Source organism: Caretta caretta, chromosome 9 (genome assembly GCF_965140235.1).
Source record: "Caretta caretta isolate rCarCar2 chromosome 9, rCarCar1.hap1, whole genome shotgun sequence".
Taxonomy (NCBI): Eukaryota; Metazoa; Chordata; order Testudines; family Cheloniidae; genus Caretta; species Caretta caretta.
This window is the reverse complement of record NC_134214.1, coordinates 44,770,216-44,796,130: the sequence shown is the minus strand read 5'-3', so window position 1 is coordinate 44,796,130 and position 25,915 is coordinate 44,770,216. Positions and strand designations below refer to the sequence as shown.

The 25,915-nt window shown below is 42.5% G+C and overlaps 1 protein-coding gene across 1 annotated transcript in view; it reads left to right on the top strand.

Moving 5' to 3' along the window:
• Window positions 1–25,915, top strand: part of LOC125642961 (claudin-19-like) — a 44,033-nt gene that overhangs the window by 12,318 nt on the left and 5,800 nt on the right. Inside the window, exons 2-3 of the mRNA XM_048864977.1 lie at window positions 23,333–23,497; window positions 23,673–23,754. Coding sequence (XP_048720934.1) covers window positions 23,333–23,497; window positions 23,673–23,754 — 247 coding nt within the window. The remainder of the gene's footprint in view (window positions 1–23,332; window positions 23,498–23,672; window positions 23,755–25,915) is intronic.

Genomic DNA, 25,915 nt, shown 5'->3' with positions numbered 1-25,915 from the left:
ACAGATGTGGGGACCTGCATGAAAAACCTCCTAAGCTTATCTTTACCAGCTTAGGTCAAAACTTCCCCAAGGTACAAAATATTCCACCCGTTGTCCTTGGACTGGCCGCTACCACCACCAAACTAATACTGGTTACTGGGGAAGAGCTGTTTGGACGTGTCCTTCACCCCAAAATACTTCCCAAAACCTTGCACCCCACTTCCTGGACAAGGTTTAGTAAAAAGCCTCACCAATTTGCCTAGGTGACTACAGACCCAGACCCTTGGATCTTAAGAACAATGAACAATCCTCCCAACACTTGCACCCCCCCTTTCCTGGGAAATGTTGGATAAAAAGCCTCACCAATTTGCATAGGTGACCACAGACCCGAACCCTTGGATCTGAGAACAATGAAAAAGCATTCCGTTTTTTACAAGAAGACTTTTAATAAAAAAATAGAAGTAAATAGAAATAAAGAAATCCCCCCTGTAAAATCAGGATGGTAGATATCTTACAGGGTAATTAGATTCAAAAACATAGAGAACCCCTCTAGGCAAAACCTTAAGTTACAAAAAAGATACACAGACAGAAATAGTTATTCTATTCAGCACAATTCTTTTCTCAGCCATTTAAAGAAATCATAATCTAACACATACCTAGCTAGATTACTTACTAAAAGTTCTAAGATTCCATTCCTGGTCTATCCCCGGCAAAGACCCAGCATACAGACAGACACAGACCCTTTGTTTCTCTCCCTCCTCCCAGCTTTTGAAAGTATCTTGTCTCCTCATTGGTCATTTTGGTCAGGTGCCAGCGAGGTTACCTTTAGCTTCTTAACCCTTTACAGGTGAGAGGAGCTTTCCCCTGGCCAGGAGGGATTTCAAAGGGGTTTACCCTTCCCTTTATATTTATGACAGTCCCAATAGCTGAAAAGCTCAGTCCATGGGTTGGTAGTGGCGTTCATTCATTAAGTGGCTCTTCTGATGGCTTGTCAGGGTCAGGTGGGGGTCCCAGTGCCAACTTAACGTTGCTATGACGGATCCAGGAACCTTTACCTGCAAAGGAGTGGTGGCAGATGGAGGGAGTAATGTTCGTGGCTGTAAGGCGTTTTTGGTATTCATCATCCAGAAGACAATTAGGGAGGACAGTGCATTCTGATGGTACTTGCCCACAAGCACAGATTCCAGCCCCTGGAATAAACCCACCCCACCACTTCACTCCACATTCCCAAGAATACATCCCGCAACTCCCTCCCTGCCAATGTACAATGCTCCATCTTCGCCACCAAGGCCAATTCTCAATGTCTTTTGTAGTCAGGAATCCTTGGATCTTGGTGGTTTCAGCAGAGCAGGTGTTCCTTCTTCTCTCTTGAACAGTCATGGTTTTGCATTATACAGGGGAGAGGTTACTAGCACGTCACCCTGTAGTGCTTTGGTTTCTTTAGCAAATACTGAATGCAAGTTAGCTCTGTCAGTGGACAAGGGAGAGGTTACTAGCACTTCACCTTGTCCTTTCCCCTGCTGTCCAAAAGGAGGAAAGAAAAAAACCCAGAAGGAGGGACAGGCTGATCAATAGTCGAAGTGAAGTCATCTCGAGGTGGAGGGGCCTTTTTGCAGTAAGAAGCATGGGTCCAGGCAGTCAGTCCTTTGCACTTCACAGCGGTGTTGGTAGTTAGCAGGACTTAATAAGGGCCTTTCCAGCATGAGGCCAGAATAGTTTTTCGTTGATGGACCTTTATGTAGACCCAGTCACCTGGTTTTAACAAATGGCAGGTTTGCTCAGGATCCTTGGAGCAGGACTTCTTTCACCTGTAAATACAGAGACCTAACACATTTCATTAATGTCTGGCAGTGTTTTGCAGATCTCACAGCTGCTTGGGCACATTTAAGCCCCCCTCTTTCTTGGCTGTCAGCCAAATCCTAGCTGTGAGTAGTGTCCTTGGGCAGGCCAGCGTCTTATCTTTGGATCGAGCCAGCCAGCTACAGCGTTGAATTAACTCGTCCTCCATTCTTTTTCTTCTCCCCTTCTTGGCTTCTATTAACCTACAAATGAAACTTTCACTTTCCACTCACACACCTTTGTTCAAAAATGAACACATATACATTGCCCATTATACAGCACTTTAGACTTATTGTTCAATGTATGCCACATACACCCTTTTAGTAAAATGACTTTATTACCAAGCTTTGGAGCAACAAGCCAGGACAAGCACACCCACTTTTGATGAGTACACTTGGTACAACGTCCAGTGTCCAATAGCTTTCCTCCCTCCCCAGCCCTCTGGCTAGAAATTTGAGGTAGCCAGAAGGATCCCATGTATAATATGGGGAGTGGGTTAACCTTTCATGTCCTTGCTTCCAAAGACTGTTGGTGTGCGAATTTTAACAGCAATTTTTTCAATTAAAAGGTCTGGCCAATGAAATTTCTTTTTCTTACTTAAGCAAATGTATTAAACTTTAGTATATCACATTTTCCTGATATTATCCAAACACTTTGTATTCCAAGTTGAATAAAACAAGTATCTGCATTTTGATTTAACCCTTCTATTTAGTTTTAAACTAAACTGTCCTATGAAAGATGAGACACAGCAATTCTGGCCACAAGACAAACACAAGACAGAACATAGAACTCAGAACATAATTCCTATTGTGCCAGTAAATTCATGATATATTGAATTAGAATCATAGAATCATAGAATATCAGGGTTGGAAGGGACCTCAGGAGGTCATCTAGTCCAACCCCCTGCTCAAAGCAGGACCAATCCCCAATTAAATCATCCCAGCCAGGGCTTTGTCAAGCCTGACCTTAAAAATTTCTAAGGAAGGAGATTCTACCACCTCTCTAGGTAATGCATTCCAGTGTTTCACCACCCTCCTAGTGAAGAAGTTTTTCCTAATATCCAACCTAAACCTCCCCCACTGCAACTTGAGACCATTACTCCTTGTCCTGTCCTCTTCTACCACTGAGAATAGTCTAGAACCATCCTCTCTGGAACCACCTCTCAGGTAGTTGAAAGCAGCTATCAAATCCCCCCTCATTCTTCTCTTCTGCAGACTAAACAATCCCAGTTCCCTCAGCCTCTCCTCATAAGTCATGTGTTCCAGACCCCTAATCATTTTTGTTGCCCTTCGCTGGACTCTCTCCAATTTATCCACATCCTTCTTGTAGTGTGGGGCCCAAAACTGGACACAGTACTCCAGATGAGGCCTCACCAATGTCGAATAGAGGGGAACGATCACATCCTTTGATCTGCTCGCTATGCCCCTACTTATACATCCCAAAATGCCATTGGCCTTCTTGGCAACAAGGGCACACTGCTGACTCATATCCAGCTTCTTGTCCACTGTCACCCCTAGGTCCCTTTCCGCAGAACTGCTGCCTAGCCATTCGGTCCCTAGACTGTAGCTGTGCATTGGGTTCTTCCGTCCTAAGTGCAGGACCCTGCACTTATCCTTATTGAACCTCATCAGATTTCTTTTGGCCCAATCCTCCAATTTGTCTAGGTGCCTCTGTATCCTATCCCTGCCCTCCAGCGTATCAACCACTCCTCCCAGTTTAGTATCATCCGCAAATTTGCTGAGAGTGCAATCCACACCATCCTCCAGATCATTTATGAAGATATTGAACAAAACCGGCCCCAGGACCGACCCCTGGGGCACTCCACTTGACACCGGCTGCCAACTAGACATGGAGCCATTGATCACTACCCGTTGAGCCCGACAATCTAGCCAACTTTCTACCCACCTTATAGTGCATTCATCCAGCCCGTACTTCTTTAACTTGCTGACAAGAATACTGTGGGAGAGCGTGTCAAAAGCTTTGCTAAAGTCAAGAAACAATACATCCACTGCTTTCCCTTCATCCACAGAACCAGTAATCTCATCATAGAAGGCAATTAGATTAGTCAGGCATGACCTTCCCTTGGTGAATCCATGCTGACTGTTCCTGTTCACTTTCCTCTCATGTAAGTGCTTCAGGATTGATTCCTTGAGGACATGCTCCATGATTTTTCCGGGGACTGAGGTGAGGCTGACTGGCCTGTAGTTCCCAGGATCCTCCTTCTTCCCTTTTTTAAAGATGGGCACTACATTAGCCTTTTTCCAGTCATCTGGGACTTCCCCCGTTCGCCACGAGTTTTCAAAGATAATGGCCAATGGCTCTGCAATCACAGCCGCCAATTCCTTTAGCACTCTCGGATGCAACTCGTCCGGCCCCATGGATTTGTGCACGTCCAGCTTTTCTAAATAGTCCTTAACCACCTCTTTCTCCACAGAGGGCTGGCCATCTACTCCCCATGTTGTGATGCCCAGCGCAGCAGTCTGGGAGCTGTCCTTGTTAGTGAAGACAGGGGAAAAAAAGCATTGAGCACATTACCTTTTTCCACATCCTCTGTCACTAGGTTGCCTCCCTCATTCAGTAAGGGGCCCACACTTTCCTTGGCTTTCTTCTTGTTGCCAACATACCTGAAGAAACCCTTCTTGTTACTCTTGACATCTCTTGCTAGCTGCCGCTCCAGGTGCGATTTGACCCTCCTGATTTCATTCCTACATGCCCGAGCAATATTTTTAGACTCTTCCCTGGTCATATGTCCAACCTTCCACTTCTTGTGAGCTTCTTTTTTATGTTTAAGATCCGCTAGGATTTCACCGTTAAGCCAAGCTGGTCGCCTGCCATATTTACTATTCTTTCGACTCATCGGGATGGTTTGTCCCTGTAACCACAACAGGGATTCCTTGAAATACAGCCAGCTCTCCTGGACTCCTTTCCCCTTCATGTTAGTCCCTCAGGGGATCCTACCCATCCGTTCCCCGAGGGAGTCGAAGTCTGCTTTCCTGAAGTCCAGGGTCCGTATCCTGCTGCTTACCTTTCTTCCCTGTGTCAGGATCCTGAACTCAACCAACTCATGGTCACTGCCTCCCAGATTCCCGTCCACTTTTGCTTCCCCCACTAATTCTTCCCTGTTTGTGAGCAGCAGGTCAAGAAAAGCTTCCCCCCCCCCCCAGTTGGCTCCTCTAGCACTTGCACCAGGAAATTGCTTTTTAGCTGGCATCAGTTTTCTCTGATTTTCTGAAAGACAAAAAGAACATAGATCTACCCATTCTGGGCAGTCAGTCGTTGCTTAAAATATTTCCTTTTTATATAAATACCCTTTTAATTGCAGGCAAAACAGAGGAATTACCCATATTTTCTTGTATTTGTTCCATAGGCAGCCTAGGTTTCAGTGGCTTCTACGTTATCAGTTAGGTAATTTACATTAAAACAAATGCTTTCCGGCTTGCTTTTGGATCCACAGCTTAAAGATTCTTACTTTAAAAAGGGCACAATAAACTTTACCAGACTTTTGATTGCCTTTTACTTTTAACTCCTGCTGTCAAACACACAGCGACCTGAAAAGGAAGACACCACCTATTGTAGCCCCTTGCAGCCTAATAAGATATTAATTAAGTAGCACTGTATAATTGCATTCCTTTGGAAGAGGACCCATTTTCCTCAAAGTGGCTGCAAAGAAACCAAGAATTGTTTTTCTTTCTAGTATTTCACAAAGTTCAACTGCTTAGTTCCCTCCAGCAACTACAGAGTTAACTTCTCACTTTCCTTTCTTAAATCACTTGTTTATCTCCCAAAACGACACCCAATCAACTTAGATTTTACCATTCCAAGTATTATCACTATGCCCTCCAAGTTTCCAACCTGTTTTCCAATCTCTCTATCTGTTGCCTGACCACTTGGGCCCAATCCTGTTTTTCTCTCTGAACTGTCCCTTCTATGAGCACTAGCTTTGTCCCACTACCAATTTAACAAGGAGGGTGGGCTTCTTAACTAGCCCCCAGCCCTCCTGGTCTCTTCTCTTAAATATTCTCACTCACAAGGGCTACCCGAGTCCTCCCCCGTGAGGCTTGTCACCTGGACAGAACGCACAGCCAATTGGCGGTTTAACTATTTAATTTCCTCTTATGGCAGACACACTGTTGTTACGACATATGCTGAGCACAAATGGTTAAATTTTGACAAGTCTTTGAAGGACTGGTACTTGCTTAGCCAGTGCTTCCTTTTCTGCCTGGAAGTCCTGTCTTAAGGCTTGCAACTGGTCCTGGGCATAGGTCAGAAAGCCGAGGGTAAACTGGAGGAGGGGCAGAAGCAGGCATAGCACAGAGCGGGGCTGGAGACCCCTGACATGAATAAGAAAAGGAGGAGAAAAGAGGACATCCTTTCGCACGCGCATAAGCCCAGCTGTCCCAAAGATACCAATAATCCATCTGGGCTGGAGCTTTGTCCTCCAGCCTTTTCCTAAATGCTGTTAATTTTTCCCCAGCAAAGGACCCATCCGGTGGCCATTCGAAAGGTGTTTGAGTTGTTAGTGCTGGCCACACAACCTTGCACAAGATTACAGCTTTCTTTTTACCTAACCCATGGGTACCAGAAATATTCCCCCAATTCTCAAGAATTTCAGCCAAAGGAGTCCCCTTACTTACACTCTGCCCAGAACCCATAATGGGTTATGTCATAAATATAAAGGGAAGGGTAAACCCCTTTGAAATCCCTCCTGGCCAGGGGAAAGCTTCTCTCACCTGTAAAGGGTTAAGAAGCTAAAGGTAACCACGCTGGCACCTGACCAAAATGACCAATGAGGAGACAAGATACTTTCAAAAGCTGGGAGGAGGGAGAGAAACAAAGGGTCTGTGGGTCTGTCTATATGCTGGTTTCTGCCGGGGATAGACCAGGAATGGAGTCTTAGAACTTTTAGTAAGTAATCTAGCTAGGTATGTGTTAGATTATGATTTCTTTAAATGGCTGAGAAAAGAATTGTGCTGAATAGAATAACTATTTCTGTCTGTGTATCTTTTTTGTAACTTAAGGTTTTGCCTAGAGGGGTTCTCTATGTTTTTGAATCTAATTACCCTGTAAGATATCTACCATCCTGATTTTACAGGGGAGATTTCTTTATTTCTATTTACTTCTATTTTTATTAAAAGTCTTCTTGTAAGAAACTGAATGCTTGTTCATTGTTCTTAAGATCCAAGGGTCTGGGTCTGTGGTCACCTATGCAAATTGGTGAGGCTTTTTATCCAACATTTCCCAGGAAAGGGGGGGTGCAAGTGTTGGGAGGATTGTTCATTGTTCTTAAGATCCAAGGGTCTGGGTCTGTAGTCACCTAGGCAAAATGGTGAGGCTTTTTACCAAACCTTGTCCAGGAAGTGGGGTGCAAGGTTTTGGGAAGTATTTTGGGGGGAAAGACGCGTCCAAACAGCTCTTCCCCAGTAACCAGTATTAGTTTGGTGGTGGTAGAGGCCAATCCAAGGACGACGGGTAGAATATTTTGTACCTTGGGGAAGTTTTGACCTAAGCTGGTAAAGATAAGCTTAGGAGGTTTTTTCATGCAGGTCCCCACATCTGTACCCTAGAGTTCAGAGTGGGGGAGGAACCTTGACATGGTGGCATAGTGGTGGGATTAACCTGAAATCATTTTGAGATCCAGTTGAGATTTTTTGAACTAGAAATACAGATTTTAAAAAGGAAAATTTTTTTTTTCCTTTGGAAAGGAAGTCCAGAAAGCAGCTGAAACTGAAAGCAGCTTGTTTTTTCTCTGCTTTGTGGCCAAGCAGAGACAAAAGGGGATTATCTTTGTGAATTGCAGGTTTTCTTTGCCTGGAGGCAGGGTACTTAACTCCTGCAGGGAAATTCACAGTCTTCCAACCCAGAGGTTTTTTTTTCTTTTCTTCCTAAAAGTAAATAGGGGGTGTGTGTTCTACCAATTTGCTTTTTCTTTGGGCTGGGTAAGCAGGTTTCCAAGTAGTTGGAGGTTTTTTGCTTTGATTTGGGCCCAGAGCAGAGACAAGGGAATTGTCTTTTTCTGTAGGCTGACAATCACTATCAGAGAATAGGTATTCTATTCCAGCACAGCAAAATTTTACAGCCAAGTTTTGTTTGTTTATTTCTAAACCTCGGGTGTAAAGTTAGTTAAAAACAGAGAGGTTAGAATGACAAAATCCTCAGCTCGACTACAGCTGGAATTAGCCAAATTTCAGGCTGAGGAAAAACAAAGGGAACATGAAAGACAGATAGAACTCATGCGGCTGGAGAAGGAGGTACAGGAGGCTGCCCACAAGAAGGAAATGGAAGCAAGGAAGCATGTGGAGGAGGAGAAGGAAAAAGAGAGGAAGCATGTGGAGGAGGAGAAGGAAAAAGAGAGGAAGCATGTGGAGGAGGTGGAGAGGATAAAGGCCCGGCAGAATATACCAACAAACCCTAGCAATCCTTCTCCAGGTACCACTTCCCATCCCAGAAAGTTCCCCACCTACAAGGCAGGTGATGATACTGAGGCCTTCTTAGAAAACTTCGAAAGGGCCTGCCTTGGGTACAACATCTCTACTGACCAATACATGGTAGAGCTGAGGCCGCAGCTCAGTGGACCCTTAGCTGAGGTGGCAGCTGAAATGCCTAAAGAACACATGAACAAGTATGAACTGTTTAAATCCAAGGCGAGAGTCAGAATGGGGATAACACCCGAGCAGTCTCGTCGGAGGTTCAGAGCCCTAAGGTGGAAACCAGACGTGTCATTTACCCGACATGCCTACCACACTGTGAAACATTGGGATGCCTGGATATCAGGAGCAAGTGTTGAATCTCCAGTAAATTTGCCCTTCCTAATGCAAATGGAACAATTCTTAGAGGGTGTTCCTGAGGAAATAGAAAGATACATCCTAGATGGGAAACCCAAAACTGTAATCGAGGCAGGAGAGATTGGAGCCAGATGGGTGGAGGTGGCAGAGAAGAAGAAAACTGGTCGCAGTTGGAGTGGAGACCAGAAGGGACCACCCCAGACCACACCCTATTACCGGGGGCCGCCCAAAGCCCCACCTACCTCCCAAAGAACCCTCCAGACCCCTTATCGTCCCACCACCCCATTCTACAGCAACCCACCTCGCCCCAGTGACCCGTCAGCTGGATGATGTTTTAAATGTAACGAGCTGGGGTATGTAAAGGCCAACTGCCCCAAGAACCCCAACAGATTACAGTTCATTGCACCGGAATCACACCAGAGGTCCACAGGCCCAGATACCCTTGGAGCGGAGGGAAACTGTGAGTGTGGGCGGGAAGAAGGTCACCGCGTGGAGGGACACCGGAGCACAAGTGTCAGCTATCCATGCTTCCTTAGTGGACCCCAATTTAATCAACCCAGAGATCCAAGTGACGATTCAACCCTTCAAGTCCAACTCTTTCAATTTGCCTACAGCCAAGTTGCCTGTCCAGTACAAGGGCTGGTCAGGAATGTGGACTTTTGCAGTCTATGATGATTATCCCATCCCCATGCTGTTGGGGGAAGACTTGGCCAATCATGTGAAGCAGGCCAAGAGGGTGGGAACGGTCACCCACAGCCAGGCTAACCAAGCCGTGAGGCCTAGCTCTGTTCCGGAAACTTCTATCAGGACCCAGTCAGAGGTGATGGACCCGGACCCCAGGCCAATGTCTGCAACAGCAGTAGTGGATCCAGTCCCAGAACCGGAACCAGCCGAACAACCAACACCAGACCCCGTGTCAGCACTGAATCCAGTACTTGCAACCTCAACACCAGAGGGCCCCACCGAACCTGAACTGGCAGCAGCCGATAACTCTACACAAGAGGCTCAGCCGGAGACTGAATCCCAACATAGTGCACCAGCGGAGAGCGGTTCACAGTCAACAGAAACAGCTCCATCCCCTATATCGCTTCCAGAGGGACCAAGCCTAGGTCCACAATCCAATGAGGAACTGATGTCTCCAGCATCAAGGGAACAGTTCCAGACCGAACAGGAAGCAGATGAAAGCCTCCAGAGAGCTTGGACGGCGGCACGGAGCAACCCACCGCCTCTCAGCTCTTCTAATCGATCCAGGTTTGTTGTAGAAAGAGGACTTTTATACAAGGAAACTCTTTCTGGTGGACACCAGGAAGACTGGCATCCTCAGAGACAGTTGGTAGTTCCAACTAAATACCGGACCAAGCTCTTGAGCTTAGCCCACGATCACCCTAGTGGCCATGCTGGGGTGAACAGGACCAAAGACTGTTTGGGGGGGTCATTCCACTGGGAGGGAATGGGCAAGGATGTTTCTACCTATGTCCAGTCTTGTGAGGTGTGCCAAAGAGTGGGAAAACCCCAAGACCAGGTCAAAGCCCCTCTCCAGCCACTCCCCATCATTGAAGTTCCATTTCAGCGAGTAGCTGTGGATATTCTGGGTCCTTTTCCGAAAAAGACAGCCAGAGGAAAGCAGTACATACTGACTTTCATGGATTTTGCCACCCAATGGCCGGAAGCAGTAGCTCTAAGCAACACCAGGGCTAAAAGTGTGTGCCAGGCACTAGCAGACATTTTTGCCAGGGTAGGTTGGCCCTCCGACATCCTCACAGATGCAGGGACTAATTTCCTGGCAGAAACTATGGAAAACCTTTGGGAAGCTCATGGGGTAAATCACTTGGTTGCCACTCCTTACCACCATCAAACAAATGGCATGGTGGAGAAGTTTAATGGAACTTTGGGGGCCATGATACGTAAATTCGTAAATGAGCACTCCAATGATTGGGACCTAGTGTTGCAGCAGTTGCTCTTTGCCTACAGAGCTGTACCACACCCCAGTTTAGGGTTTTCCCCATTTGAACTTGTATATGGCCGTGAGGTTAAGGGGCCATTGCAGTTGGTGAAGCAGCAATGGGAGGGATTTACACCTTCTCCAGGAACTAACATTCTGGACTTTGTAACCAACCTACAAAACACCCTCCGAACCTCTTTAGCCCTTGCTAAAGAAAAATTACAGGATGCTCAAAAAGAGCAAAAAGCCTGGTATGATAAACATGCCAGAGAGCGTTCCTTCAAAGTAGGGGACCAGGTCATGGTCTTAAAGGCGCTCCAGGCCCATAAAATGGAAGCATCGTGGGAAGGGCCATTCACGGTCCAGGAGCGCCTGGGAGCTGTTAATTATCTCATAGCATTCCCCACCTCCAACCAAAAGCCTAAGGTGTACCATATTAATTCTCTAAAGCCCTTTTATTCCAGAGAATTAAAGGTTTGTCAGTTTACAGCCCACGGAGGAGATGACGCTGAGTGGCCCGAAGGTGTCTACTATGAAGGGAAATGTGGTGGTGGTGTGGAAGAGGTGAACCTCTCCATGACCCTTGGGCGTATGCAGCGACAGCAGATCCAGGAGCTGTACACTAGCTACGCGCCAACGTTCTCAGCCACCCCAGGACTGACTGAACGGGCATACCACTCCATTGACACAGGTAATGCTCACCCAATTAGGGTCCAACCTTACCGGGTGTCTCCTCAAGCTAAAACTGCTATAGAACGGGAGATCCAGGATATGTTACAGATGGGTGTAATCCGCCCCTCTGAAAGTGCATGGGCATCTCCAGTGGTTCTAGTTCCCAAACCAGATGGGGAAATACGTTTTTGCGTGGACTACCGTAAGCTAAATGCTGTAACTCGCCCAGACAACTATCCAATGCCACGCACAGATGAACTATTAGAGAAACTGGGACGGGCCCAGTTCATCTCTACCTTGGACTTAACCAAGGGGTACTGGCAGGTACCACTAGATGAATCTGCCAAGGAAAGGTCAGCCTTCACCACACATCTCGGGCTGTATGAATTTAATGTACTCCCTTTCGGGCTGCGAAATGCACCCGCCACTTTCCAAAGACTTGTAGATGGTCTCCTAGCGGGATTAGGAGAATATGCAGTCGCCTACCTTGACGATGTGGCCATATTTTCGGATTCCTGGGCAGACCACCTGGAACATCTACAAAAAGTCCTTGAGCGCATAAGGGAGGCAGGACTAACTGTTAAGGCTAAGAAGTGTCAAATAGGCCTAAACAGAGTGACTTACCTTGGACACCAGGTGGGTCAAGGAACTATCAGCCCCCTACAGGCCAAAGTGGATGCTATCCAAAAGTGGCCTGTCCCAAAGTCAAAGAAACAGGTTCAATCCTTCTTAGGCTTGGCCAGTTATTACAGACGATTTGTACCGCACTACAGCCAAATCGCCGCCCCACTGACAGACCTAACCAAAAAGAAACAGCCAAATGCTGTTCAGTGGACCGAAAAGTGTCAGAAGGCCTTTAACAAGCTTAAAGCGACACTCATGTCTGACCCTGTACTAAGGGCCCCAGACTTTGACAAACCGTTCCTAGTAACCACAGATGCGTCCGAGCGTGGTGTGGGAGCAGTTTTAATGCAGAAAGGACCTGATCAAGAATTCCACCCTGTAGTGTTTCTCAGCAAAAAACTGTCTGAGAGGGAAAGCAACTGGTCAGTCACTGAAAAAGAATGTTACGCCATTGTCTACGCTCTGGAAAAGCTACGCCCATATGTTTGGGGATGGCGTTTCCACCTGCAAACCGACCATGCTGCACTGAAGTGGCTTCACACCGTCAAAGAAACTAACAAAAAACTTCTTTGGTGGAGTTTAGCTCTCCAAGATTTTGATTTCGACATCCAACACATCTCAGGAGCTTCTAACAAAGTGGCTGATGCACTCTCCCGTGAAATTTTCCCAGAATCAACTGGTTAAAATCGTCCTTGAGATGTGGAAAATATTGTTAGTCTTTATGTACTTGGTAGTATATTTAGAGATGCATGTGTCTTATTAATTCTGTTTTTCCTAGAGCTCCAGGAAGAAATCCCAGCCAGTGTTTCACCCTAGCTGAGATTTGGGGGGCGTGTCATAAATATAAAGGGAAGGGTAAACCCCTTTGAAATCCCTCCTGGCCAGGGGAAAGCTCCTCTCACCTGTAAAGGGTTAAGAAGCTAAAGGTAACCACGCTGACACCTGACCAAAATGACCAATGAGGAGACAAGATACTTTCAAAAGCTGGGAGGAGGGAGAGAAACAAAGGGTCTGTGGGTCTGTCTATATGCTGGTTTCTGCCGGGGATAGACCAGGAATGGAGTCTTAGAACTTTTAGTAAGTAATCTAGCTAGGTATGTGTTAGATTATGATTTCTTTAAATGGCTGAGAAAAGAATTGTGCTGAATAGAATAACTATTTGTCTGTGTATCTTTTTTGTAACTTAAGGTTTTGCCTAGAGGGGTTCTCTATGTTTTTGAATCTAATTACCCTGTAAGATATCTACCATCCTGATTTTACAGGGGAGATTTCTTTATTTCTATTTACTTCTATTTTTATTAAAAATCTTCTTGTAAGAAACTGAATGCTTGTTCATTGTTCTTAAGATCCAAGGGTCTGGGTCTGTGGTCACCTATGCAAATTGGTGAGGCTTTTTATCCAACATTTCCTAGGAAAGGGGGGGTGCAAGTGTTGGGAGGATTGTTCATTGTTCTTAAGATCCAAGGGTCTGGGTCTGTAGTCACCTAGGCAAAATGGTGAGGCTTTTTACCAAACCTTGTCCAGAAAGTGGGGTGCAAGGTTTTGGGAAGTATTTTGGGGGGAAAGACGCGTCCAAACAGCTCTTCCCCAGTAACCAGTATTAGTTTGGTGGTGGTAGCGGCCAATCCAAGGATGACAGGTGGAATATTTTGTACCTTGGGGAAGTTTTGACCTAAGCTGGTAAAGATAAGCTTAGGAGGTTTTTTCATGCAGGTCCCCACATCTGTACCCTAGAGTTCAGAGTGGGGGAGGAACCTTGACAGGTTACCTTAATGCGCCACCTTACCGCCCTTTGTGCACGGATAGTTCCCCACTCCTGGAACTCCCAAGGTGAACTCACCTTATGCCAGCGGTCAGGATCTCCAAAGAGGGGAGTCCGACTCTAAGTATTGAACGGGCGGGCCTTGGGCCCCACGTTGGGCACCAAAACTGTTATGAATTACACTTGTAGGTCATGTAAAAGTTCGCTCCGAGGCTGAGGCGCATTAACCAGACAAGTAAAATGCAGAGTATTTCTCAATGAGACAAGTTTAATAACACTTAAGCGTGATACCCCCTCGCTAGCCGGGGGGGGGACCCCAAAATGCCGATTTACCCTTTCTTATATACACTGACTCATCACGACCCGTCCTCGTGCCCGATCCCTTGCATCCAGTCATGTTACAGATCGTTATCTTCCACTAATGGTGTGCCGCCTTCATGCTTGTGTTCAACTCCTGCATAGTGCATACCATAACAAGATGTATCTACAAGAACATGTTTTTTTCCACCGCCTCGAAGGTCAAATTATGACCACAACAGCTTCGTTACAAAATTCACCTTACATACAGACTATTATGCATCAAGTATCGAATCACATGCTGAGACCAATTAACTTTTGGAAGCAACATCTCCTGAGAAATTGTCTGAGAAACCAGGAGGCTGAAGAAGCCATGTTGTAAGCAGCTATAATAGAGCTGAAGTTTGTTAATTAACCCTGTGTCAGAGTGAGATCTTGTATGGCAGATGATCCAGACACAACAAAGCATAAAACACAAACTACCCTCTCAAGCACATGTTTGAAGAGAGAAGTCTTGCACTGTGCTCTACAGGTTAAGGTTCAGATCTCTGAGCATCAAGGAAAGCAAAATGACTCAAGGCCCTTTCATTAAACACAAGTGATCACTGTTGCTAATATAAAAAGTGCCTAACTGAATTCAGCCGTGCCAGAGGTAGTCTGAGGAGCGGTAATCTGTCAGCTAGTGAGGATCAAAGCCAATGTAGGGATAAATGAGCCTGAAGTTCTCCCTCTTCTTTTTTGGTAAAAATAGCAAGTTCTTCAAAAGGGATATAAGCACTGCTACAATATGCTGATTTAAAGTCCCATCACTTTAAAACTGTAGAGACTCCCTGAGGCAGAAGTGCAGGATTTGGTAGGATTCTCTTGAGAAGTGAAATTGTTACCACAATTTTTGACTCATACCTCATGAGGAGCAAATCCTCATGGCCATCTCAGAGCTTTAAGATTGCCTTTCAAGTGCAAAGGCACAGGTGAGCACAGCAAGTACTGCAGGAAGGCATTTAGGATATGTCTACACAACAATTAAATACCCGCAGCGAGCTTGCGTTAGCTGACTTAGTCTACAATGCAGTTTTTCAGCCCATTAGCCCAAGCCCCACAAGCCCAAGTCAGCTGACATGGGCCAGCCATGGGCATTTAACTGCTGTGCACACATATCCTTAGAGTCCCAAATCTGCTCTTGTCTAAGTCAACAGCAAAACTCCCGTTGATTTTTATGGTAGCAGAAGTAGGCATATTGTGTTCTAACATCCCTTTGCAACCAAACCCACCCTTCTACAGCCTAGCCACAAAATGGCCAGAGAGGTTTGATGAGCCTATCTAAAAGAGCAGACTCATCTGGTTTACTAAGAATTTGTGGCACTTGTGATGTCCTTTTGGGAGTCTGTACGTAAAATTTACATAATGCAATCATTTTATAACTGTATTATATCAAGTTGCATATCTACAGAATTCTAACACAACATAAGGATCTAGTTTGTAAAGAAATTTTGCTTTCTTTTCAAGGTGAGGTAGAAGCAGTTTACTACCTGTAAAAGATGGTTAAACCCATTGATATTTGCAAGGAGTTTCAGTGACTAAAGTCATTAAGTGCCAGTGCACATTTCTTCTGTGGAGCTAGCCTGGGATATGATTATACCCTTAGTCAGTAGAACTCTAAAAAAATAACAACCTATGACAAACTGAAACTTTTAATAAATTGATATTGCTATCCATATAACTGTTTTCCAATTGTGATTCAATCCTCCTGAGACTTTGTCTTATTTTGCTGTGATTCGGTGAAACTTGTGTTGTCATATTTTCATTTTCCAGTGTGAGTGGGATGCGGTTTCATGAGGATATATCACTTTAACTAGAGATCAATAGTCTGTAAAATATTAATGTTTACCTTTTATCCATAAACTTTAACATCCTTTGAAATACTCAGTATAGTAATATAGTAGCTGTCCATCTTCACTAAAATATATTTTGTGATGGTATGATTTATAGTTGTACATAATAAACTTCCAAAAGTACAGAAAGTGCTGTATGTACAAAACAAAGTTCCTGCTGTTGAATTTACAATCAAATTTTATCTTAAAGCAAATAATATAAGAACATTAAACTTTCAAAGCAGCAATAAAATTCCAATAGTAGCCTTATGTAAACCTGTGATTGATAAAAATAAGATAGAGATTTATGAAAATCACAAAAATTTACCAGTCTCAAACACTTCATAAGAGGAGTGATAGTCAGAACACTGGTTAGACTTTCTGACTCTGGATGCATGATGGGCTCACTCTGTAACTTTTAATCACAAAAAATGTTAAATAGAATTTGTAAGTTTATCAAATTATTTCAATTAACATCTTTCCCATAAATTGCTCCCAGATATTACAGTCATGTACAAAAAACCTTATCACTCTGTGGGTTGGGCAAAGAGCAAAGGTAGCTTCATTTTGGAGTGAAACCAGAGATAGAACAGCACGTAGTCTTCTGAAGGGAGCAATATTTGTATACACTTCATTTTAATAAAAGATAGACATAGTTTAGTGTGTTAATATTCACAAACATGTCTGCTGCTTTGGAAATCACTGGCTTTCTGCTGAGCTTATGTGGGTGGCTAATTGAGGGTGCCACTTTATCGAATAGTTACTGGAAAATCTCCACCATACATGGGAACGTAATTACAACTTCTAGCTTGTTTGAAAACCTGTGGAAAAGCTGTGCAGAAGATAGCACTGGAGTCTTCAACTGCAGAAAATTTGATTCTGTGTTGGCACTGCCTGGTACGTCTCTATTTTTGTGCAATATTTTTTATGTAATAGAAGAATTTGTTGGAAAGAAGTAATGTCAGTTATAAAAAATTCAACCCTATATCCTGTCTAGTAGTAATGGAAGGTAAAGGTGTGATGAATTGGGACTATGTCTGTACAATTTATGAATTTTGTGTGAGATTATTAACCCTATGTGTCTGTATCAGGCTGTAAACTTCTGAATGTTCAGCCTTTGCCTCCTCTGTTGTCCGTTTGGCCTTGTCTACACTGCCACTTTACAGCGCTGTAACTTTCTCGCTCAGGGGTTTGAAAAAACACTCCCCTGAGCGCTGCAAGTTTCAGCGCTGTAAAGTGGCAGTGTAGACAGTGCACGAGCTACTCCCCTCATGGGGGTGGTTTTTTTACACCGCTGGGAGAGACAAAAGACTGGTGGTTCCTGTCCAGAGTAACTGAGTTAGCAAGGGGAAAGTCACCTTGGTAACAGAGTCATCTGCGGGGTTTGTGCTCATTTGGTGAAGCTGACAAAGATGTCACCTGATACAGGGAACTGAAGGTTGTAAAAAGACAGAGGCTGGTCTGCCCCGGGGGGGGGGGGGGTGGCAATTTTCTTCAGTCCATGAGGGAGAGACCATTCACTATATAATAGTATGCATGAGGCAGGGACACCCTGCCTGCCTTCTGGGACCCAGATGGTTCCCCAAGGACTCACAAAGGAAGGGTGAGCTAGAAAGTGAGGGACATAGTAGTTTCAGGTGTTTATTATTTTGTATGATCTGTACTCTGTGCTTTACATGATTAAGTATAAAAGAGAATAAAGGTGTTAGACTGTGGTGTGTGTGTGTGTTCTTTACAGCTGTTGCATGCTCCTGAGAGAGTTAAACTGTAAACCAGAAGTGGAGTTCTGTTTAAGTAACTGGGGTATTCAGCGGTCAGTGCTGGTCATGGGGCATAGGGCAGGTGGGCTGAAGACCCCCATTTTTTGAGAAGGGGTACGGACTCAGAATCAGTGCCTAGGAAATGTGCCAGAAAAGCCAGGAGAGGAACTAATGCTGCAGTCTGCTGAGGCTCTGGAAGCTTCATACCCTAGGGGATCGAGAGCACAGAGGCTTGGATTCTCCTTACATCAGTCCTAGTGAGTGAGCAGGAGGGGGTGTTCACTGGGAACTGTGACCAAAGGTAAAAATAGATATTTTTGGTCAATAAGGGCTTCTCAGACTATTGCTCTAAAATAGCTGATAAAGCAGCAGAATGTGTCAAACAAAGCACATTAGAAAAAGCTATAAAATAATATATATCAACTCACTTAATCAGGCAGTGATTCTTTTAATAGGCATTTTAAATATAATGTAATCTGCTTTCTGACATCCTGTGGAAAGATAACTGGATATTGTACCATTTCTAGCCTTAATGAGTGTCTTACAGTGTGTGTTTATTTTTTTCAGAGAGATATTTTATAGGCATAGTCTTAATATTTGACTTCAGTATACTGCATTGGGAGTTTTTTAATATAAGTAGGTATGAAATAGCATTTATGGTAAACTGCATATTCAGACTAATACATTGTGTTCTGAGAGAAATGAAAAAAGCTATTAAATATTATTTAAATTAATCTATGTATTAGAAGTAGAGGGTTCTTTTCTGATTGGATTTGGTTTTAAACTTCAGAAATCTGAATTGCCGTGTATCTGAGTTAAATATGTAAATCTTCAACAAAATCTTTCTTTAGATTGTTCTAAAGTTTTAATTATGTAGTGACAATATTCATTATATTGTAAACTGCAGGCATAAATCATGTAGATTTATGTACTCTAAATCTAAAGGCTTCTATACATGGAGTTATTCTGGAATAAGATTGCTTTTTTTCTGGTTTATCTTCCAAAGTGGATTAAGTTAATTTGGAAAAAGGCAGTCTTGTTCTGGAATACGAGTGTCTGCACATGGAGTTATTCCACAGTAGCTATTCCACTTTAAATTCACACTCTACTTTAAACCAGAATAAATTTAATGTGTAAACAAGCCCTAAAACATACATTCTAATTTAGAAAAGATTTTAATTACATTTTAAGAACTTAAGTTACAGTACACTAAAGGTAAAAGGTAACTGCTCCTGCTAGTGGAGATTTATAATTTCCTTAAACTATTTTTCTCTCACAAGCAGTTTTAAAATGGTTTGTGTAGTTTTCTTTGTATTACTTTAGACTGAGAGGAACATAAAATGTGGTGTGAATAAACTTCTTGCATTCTGCAATAACAGTTAGGATAATATCCACCTGTTTTCTCTCTGCAGGCTGCTTATTTGAGCATGGATTGTGTTAGGATATAAATCTGCCACTGGACTGGGCCTCATCATTTAGAGCTTCTGGCTCCACATAGCATCTTATTAGTAATAATTTATATGGCACTATAAATTTACACAGTGGTGATACCAGTGGGAATTTTTTTAGAATTCCCTACTCAGTAACACAGGACTGTGTCACTGATAAGAAGGTAAGAAAGCCTTTTGGAAGATGTGGCTTTAAAGAAACTCAGAGGAGGCACACAAGAACATCAGGAGTGAGGATGCAAAGGCAAAAGTGGGAGGAAAGAAAGGGAACCGAAAGAGGATTTGGAGGAGGATGAGAGCATAGTAGGGAGTGGGAGTGGGGGACGGGGTCTAAGGGAGAAATGAGAGCAGACATATAGGAAATTTATAGGTAGGGCTGGTGAGAACTTGAATCTTAAATTTGATGCAGTAAGAGGAAGTGAATGAATATATACAGAGGGTGGCTCTGTGGTTAGACCAGCGGGAAGGGAATGTTTCTTAAGCAGAAGTATGTTGGATATCCTGGGGGCTGTAGAGTTTGCAATATTTGAGACAAGAAAAGAGATGAAGATAGTAAGGAAAAAGTGGATTTTCTTATAACAGAGGAAAAAAGCAATAGAACTTGGAGACACTGGATTTATGGAAGAAAAGAAGAGTCAAAGATGAGAGTTTCAAGCCTGGGAGACAGGAAGGATAGTGGAGTTGTTATGGTGACAGATCAGGAGGGTGGAGAAAAATGGTTTGGAAAAAATAAGTAGCTCAGTTCTGGAGATTAAGAGAGCAGCAGGACATCCAGAGGATTCCTGAGGGAGTTGGAAGCATAAGATCGCACAGATGAGGGTCAATGTTCAGCTCCAATGTAGAGGTTATTCAGGAATCATCTGTACAGAAATGTAGCTGAAACAATGAAAATGAATGAGATCAGAGGTAGAAAGGAAGGGCATCTTTGGTGATGGGCTGTTAGAGCATGGTTTTAAAGAGAAGCAGGAGGAATCTCTTGAAGGTCTCTGCATTGGCAGCCTTAGCTGGTTAAAGTGCCCTCTGATATCAGATTTAGCTCCCTTTAAATCAGGTTTAAAACCTTTTTTTAGATCAGTAGGACTTCACTTAGTATATTAATTTTGATTTAACTTTTACATTTTCATCTATTGTATAAGATGCCTTGAGCTTCTTTGGACACCTAATACAATTATTTTTGAAGTATGAAACTTTAGAAGTAAAGGAGTGTTATACAGGGTTTGGGGACTGTTCAGGAAACAAAAACTGATAGTGGAGATAAGATATCACCCAGTCAGGTGCCTAAAAGTTATGACAGCCAAAGTTTATGTGAGCAACTGTAAATGGGCAATTCACAGCATAGTAGATGAAATAGTCAGTATTGAGAACAAACTAAACTTAACAATCTGACCACAGTTGATGCATATATAGAGGGCAGGATATGGCCCAGAATCTGTATTTGTATAATACAGATACAGTCAAAGATATCTAGATCCCTTTAACACAGATAAGTGGTTTGATTGAATATCTTATTTTAGGCACTGCTAATTCAGAGTGTGGTGCATAAGAGATCAACTATATTAAAAAGAAAAGGAGTACTTGTGGCACCTTAGAGACTAACAAATTTATTTGAGCATAAGCTTTCGTGAGATACAGCTCACTGCATCCAATGAAGTGATCTGTAGCTCATGAAAGCTTATGCTCAAATAAATTTGTTAGTCTCTAAGGTGCCACAAGTACTCCTTTTCATTTTGTGGATATAACACGGCTGCTACTCTGAAACCTGCAACTATATTAAATTATTTATGTATTTAGCACCTGTGTTACAGCTGATAGATCAAGCTTTTGTCACTAAGCAGTTAATCAGCTGCCAATTTCTATTTGTATTGGCACTTTAAACTCTAGTTTTATTATTCTTGAGTTAAGATTCAGTGTCTCTGCTTCAGATTAGAGAAGTTAATCAAGGCTTCACATAAGGAATATATTTATGGAAATATAATGCAGTAGAACCTCAGAGTTATGAACACCTCGGCAATGGAGGTTGTTCTTTCAAAAGTTTACAACTGAACATTGACTTAATACAGCTTTGAAACTTTACTATGTAGAGGAAAAATGCTGCTCTCTCTTTATTTTTTTAGTAGTTTATGTTTAACAGAGTACTGTACTGTATTTGCTTTTTTGGTCTCTCCTGCTGCCTAATTGCGTACTTCTGGTTTCAAATGAGGCGTGTGATTGACTGGTCAGTTTGTAACTCTGGTGTTCATAATTCTGAGGTGCTATTGTAGATACTTTGTATCCCATCATTGCATCAAAGGAGGAGATTGAAGTAGGTAAAGAATGAACGATGTCCTGGAAAAAGAAAACTGAACAAAGAAAATAGAAAAACAAACTGAAGAGCAGATTGATGAAAAACAAGAAAGGTGAGATGGTGGGTCCAAGAGATAAGCTACTGGACAAAATAAGTGCAGAGAGAGAATCTAAGAAGGCAAACATCAAACAGTTTTGCATGGAAAGAAGATGAGCTGCTCAACAAAAGGCCTAAGGATGCAGAAACTTGTTTTGCAGTATCTAAAAGGAGGATTCCAGGACCTCAAATTGGGTGATGAAGCCCCAGAAGGTGAAACTGACCAGCTTGCTTTCTTCAGCCACCTCCTACAATTAATCTATTTTTGATATTCAGATTCACATTCTTTGGGATCTTGTATGTGAAAGCACTTTGGACTAAAACAGAAATTGTATTTAATATGTTTTTGGCAAAATAAATTGAGATTCAGCTATCGCCATTGACCATTTATTTACATACTGATCATCAGCCTTAAAACAAGACAGGAATTAAATTCCCCTTTTTGGTGTTAAAGTATAAAGAATACAATTCATACACAGAGGATGCATAAGCGTTAACCTACTGGGCTTCCTTTTATAAGTCTTAAATTTTAAAAACAGGTTTGGCTTGAAGGTTCAAATATTTACCCAACAAGACTGACTGGAAAACAACACAAATTTTAATCACTATTATGTGCTCTATACACAACCTCAAAGTGGTTCACTCTGAATGTTCTGTCCACCATATATATTATCTAATCTTAAACATAAGTAACATATTTTCATCTAAAGTCATCATGATGTAATGGTTAGAGTGGGGGACTGGGAATCAGGTAGTCACGGAGTATCTGTGCCTCAGTTTTCCTGTTTATCAAATGGGAATAATAATTAGCTTTCTCAAGGTCTTTGACAGATGCCATTTCTGTGCAAATTGTTGCTACTTTCTCCAAAGCTGGAAGTGGAAAAACTACAGCCAAGCAAATGTTAAGCAATAACTAGGATATTGAACGGATGTCAGAAGGTCAGAGACTAAATATAAATTAAGTTGAAAAACAATAAAACTATTGTGTAATGGAACATTGGCAATGAAACAGATTTAGGTGGTGGAATTAGCTCTGTGCCATCTTTGATGTAGAATCATGTGCTGCAATTACTATTGATGTAAATTAGCTTAGTTTGTAACATGATAAAAAATAAAAAAGTCAAAATTGAGAGTAACCCCTCCTGTTATGGAATTAACTCTAGCAGCTCCATAGTTAAGGTTGTTGAGATTATTATAATGTGATAAGGGGTGTAGTAGTAAATCCCTTTGTTAGAAAATAATGTAATCATTAAACTTTACATCAGTTACCCTAAAGGTATAATTTAATCCTCTGGTAAATTACAAGTAATCCTGTTTAATACTTTAGGAGTTTGAAAGAACTAAATCTTAACATTCTTTGAGCATTGTCCATATGGATCCCTATCTTTAGTGATGCACAGTTCCGTGTCATGCAACCCTAAACTTTCCAGAAAGGTGTGTCTGTTCAGGCTGTGCGCTCACCCTTTTTACAAGCCCAAATAGCTTATACAATGAACATCTGATAAATGCATAGGAGAATTTAAACATGAAGATCCAGATTTCCAAGGTCTCCTCTAAATTAGTACCTACTCTTTTTCACACACCATTTTTAATGGACACAAAAACTTACATTTGGCTTTACAACAAGCAATGGTTCATATAGTTCTGGTGATCAGATAACCAACTCACTCATTTGGGTGTAATTTTTCAGGTTAGCAAAAATCTCTATTAGGTGTTATTGAAACTGTTAACCCCATCACTACTAGTTAATCCAGTTCAGCATTAAAGTTTGCCACCTCATTAATTTCTATACTGCATAAACATTCTGACTTTTAGATGCTTCTGCAAACCAAATATCTACACTTTGTAAGCTTCACTCATCACTAATTCTGATAATTATTTGATGTTTTCTTTGATGAACATATACTTTCAAAATGGAATTTTGTTAAATTACTTGTGCAGGAACTGATTTTTTTTGTCCCGCTTTTCTAATGCAGCTTACATACAAGCATGTCGTGCTCTGATGATCATTTCCATCGTCTTGGGTCTCTTGGCTACTGTGCTGTCATTGTTTGGTTTAAAGTGCACACAAGTTGGGATGAGTAATGAAAATACAAAAGTAAAGATTTCTGTAACGGGGGGAGTGATCTTCATTTTAGCAGGTAAGATACCATCATTGTGCATTGAGACTGAACTTAGGACACTCAATACTGAAAGCTCAATACTGCTTTCATGATTAGCAAACTAAGTGAAAAGTACATCTATTTTCATAATTTAAAGCTGTAGAACTATTTAAAGGTTTATTTAAGTATGTGCATTTTGAATTTTTCTCCATAGGACTCTCATCTATGGTGGCTGTTTCTTGGTATGCTGCAAGGATTACTGCTCAATTTTTTGACCCACTGTATGGTGGAACCAAGTAAGTTAATGGACCTGGTGTATCAAATTGCTGAATATTTTTAAGATGGCATCAGTAATTTCAGTGGGCAGTTTCCTGTAAGGGTTTTCCAGGACCCTGTAGTCTGTACTGGTCAAGTTATCCCATCCTGCTTAAAGAAAAATTTATCAACAACTGAGTCTTTGAAATCCTCTTTCCCACTAGATGGAGGAATTATTGCCAGGTGGAAGGACTGGGCCATGACCTCACTTTCAAGGAGTCAAGGAACATGCAAGCCATAGGAGCCTCAAATTCTCAATCATGGCGCATTGGCACAGAGTGTATGTCCCTCTGTTCTATTGCCAGGCTCTCCTGTCATTGATGTGCCATTGCATCAGCTGTCTGTGACCCTTTTGGGGCTCTTAGAATGCAGAACCAAAGTTAACGTGACATGGAGCATTTACCAGCAAGAAATCCTTGAGATCCACAGGTGTGCTTGCTCCAAAATGGCTTTTCTTTGTTCGATCCATCATGCTCCCTAAAATTCAGAGCCTCTCCTATGTGGCCAGAGATTTTTGAGGGAAGGTGGAACACACAGAATAGGTGGTGCTGTGCAAAGGACTTGGTTTTATTAATAATTATTTGTATTACCATAGCACCTAGGAGTCCTAGTCAGGGAACAGGACCTCATTATGCTAGGTGGTATACAAACTCGGAACATAAATACAGTCCCTTCCCCAGAGAGCTTACAATCTAAGTAGAATGGATACAGCTTAAACTGCATTTGGAACATCTTGGAAGCCTATTCATAGAATAGCAGTAACAGCTTTGGAGGATATGACAATGATGGACATTTTGGTATCCTGGCTTCCTGTCTAGAGAATAACGGTGTAATGATATGTTCCCTCAGAGTAAATGGAGTTTGGTTAAGAGTGTCTTAAAAATAGCCACCACCAAATTTGAGTATAAACATATTATATAATAGAGTGACTTCTGCCCACTCCAGGATCCTTTTCTCTGAATGTAATATAAATTCCAAAGAAAGAACTTGAAGGTAATATATTACATTTTCAGAATAACATTAACAGTTTAAAATTGAGAAGCATCCAGGAAAAATTCCAGGACCTCTTACCTTTGCTCCATATCCCCACCCTTCCTCTGTCTCTAGGCTTAAAAACTTACTTGTTGAGTATGGCAATAATCCATATTCATCTTTCCAGGCTATCCTGTATACAGAACTATCTTCACTATCTATTGGGAAATGTTAAAGTGGATAAAGGGCAGATCTTTGGGATTTACACTTTGCAATGGGCAGGGCCCAAATTTGTCAGCTTGTAGTACAGAGCCGATGGTGGATGTCTCAGCCAGCTGCCTTGGTGACTCAACTGAAAGAAAGGGGAGGGCATTTGGAAGCTGGCTAGTGCATGCTTCCTGAGACATTAGGAATCTATCAAGCATGGCCTTTATGCTGCTGGTCCTCTGAGCTTTGGGAACCTTTTAGAAAAGCAGTATCTGTTGAAGTTGCATGAATGCCTCCTTGTAGCACTGGCTATTTGGAGCTGCAGCTGAAGCTGTAAGAAGGTGTGCTGTACCTGACAACCTCTGTTCTTTCATTTCTTGGCTAGCTGTGGGTATATGTTGTGTTCCTGTCATCCCAATTCAGTTTACTCTATAAATTTCATTACAGTGCTCTCTATTCTTTCTTCCATTTAATTAATAAAGCTGTTACATCAAACAGATCCTAGCAGATACCTATGGGACACCCCTGGCCCCCCTGATCACTTCATTCCCTCCCTCCCACCTCATACTTAGTTCATTGTTTATCATTACCCTTTGTTTATGTACCTTTATGTTTATTACCCTTTCACCAGTTTTCAATACATATTTTTGAGTAGGAGGAAGTCAGGAAACTCATTAGTTTTTCCCATCTTTGAGTTAGCAGCTGGCTCTGTGTAGATATTTTTTTCCAGTTTACTTGTCCAAGACTATGTCTACACAAGAAACGCTTCTGTAGTGCTGAAGTGTAGACCATTACTACAGCGACAGAAGGAGCTCTTCTTTTGCTGTAGTAAATCCACCTCTCTGAGAGGAGGGTAACTAGGTCAATGGAAAAATTCTTCCATCAATCTAGTGCTTTCTACACTGATGGTTAGGCTGACTTAACTGTCTCTCCAGGGTGTGAATTTTTCACATCTTTAGGTTG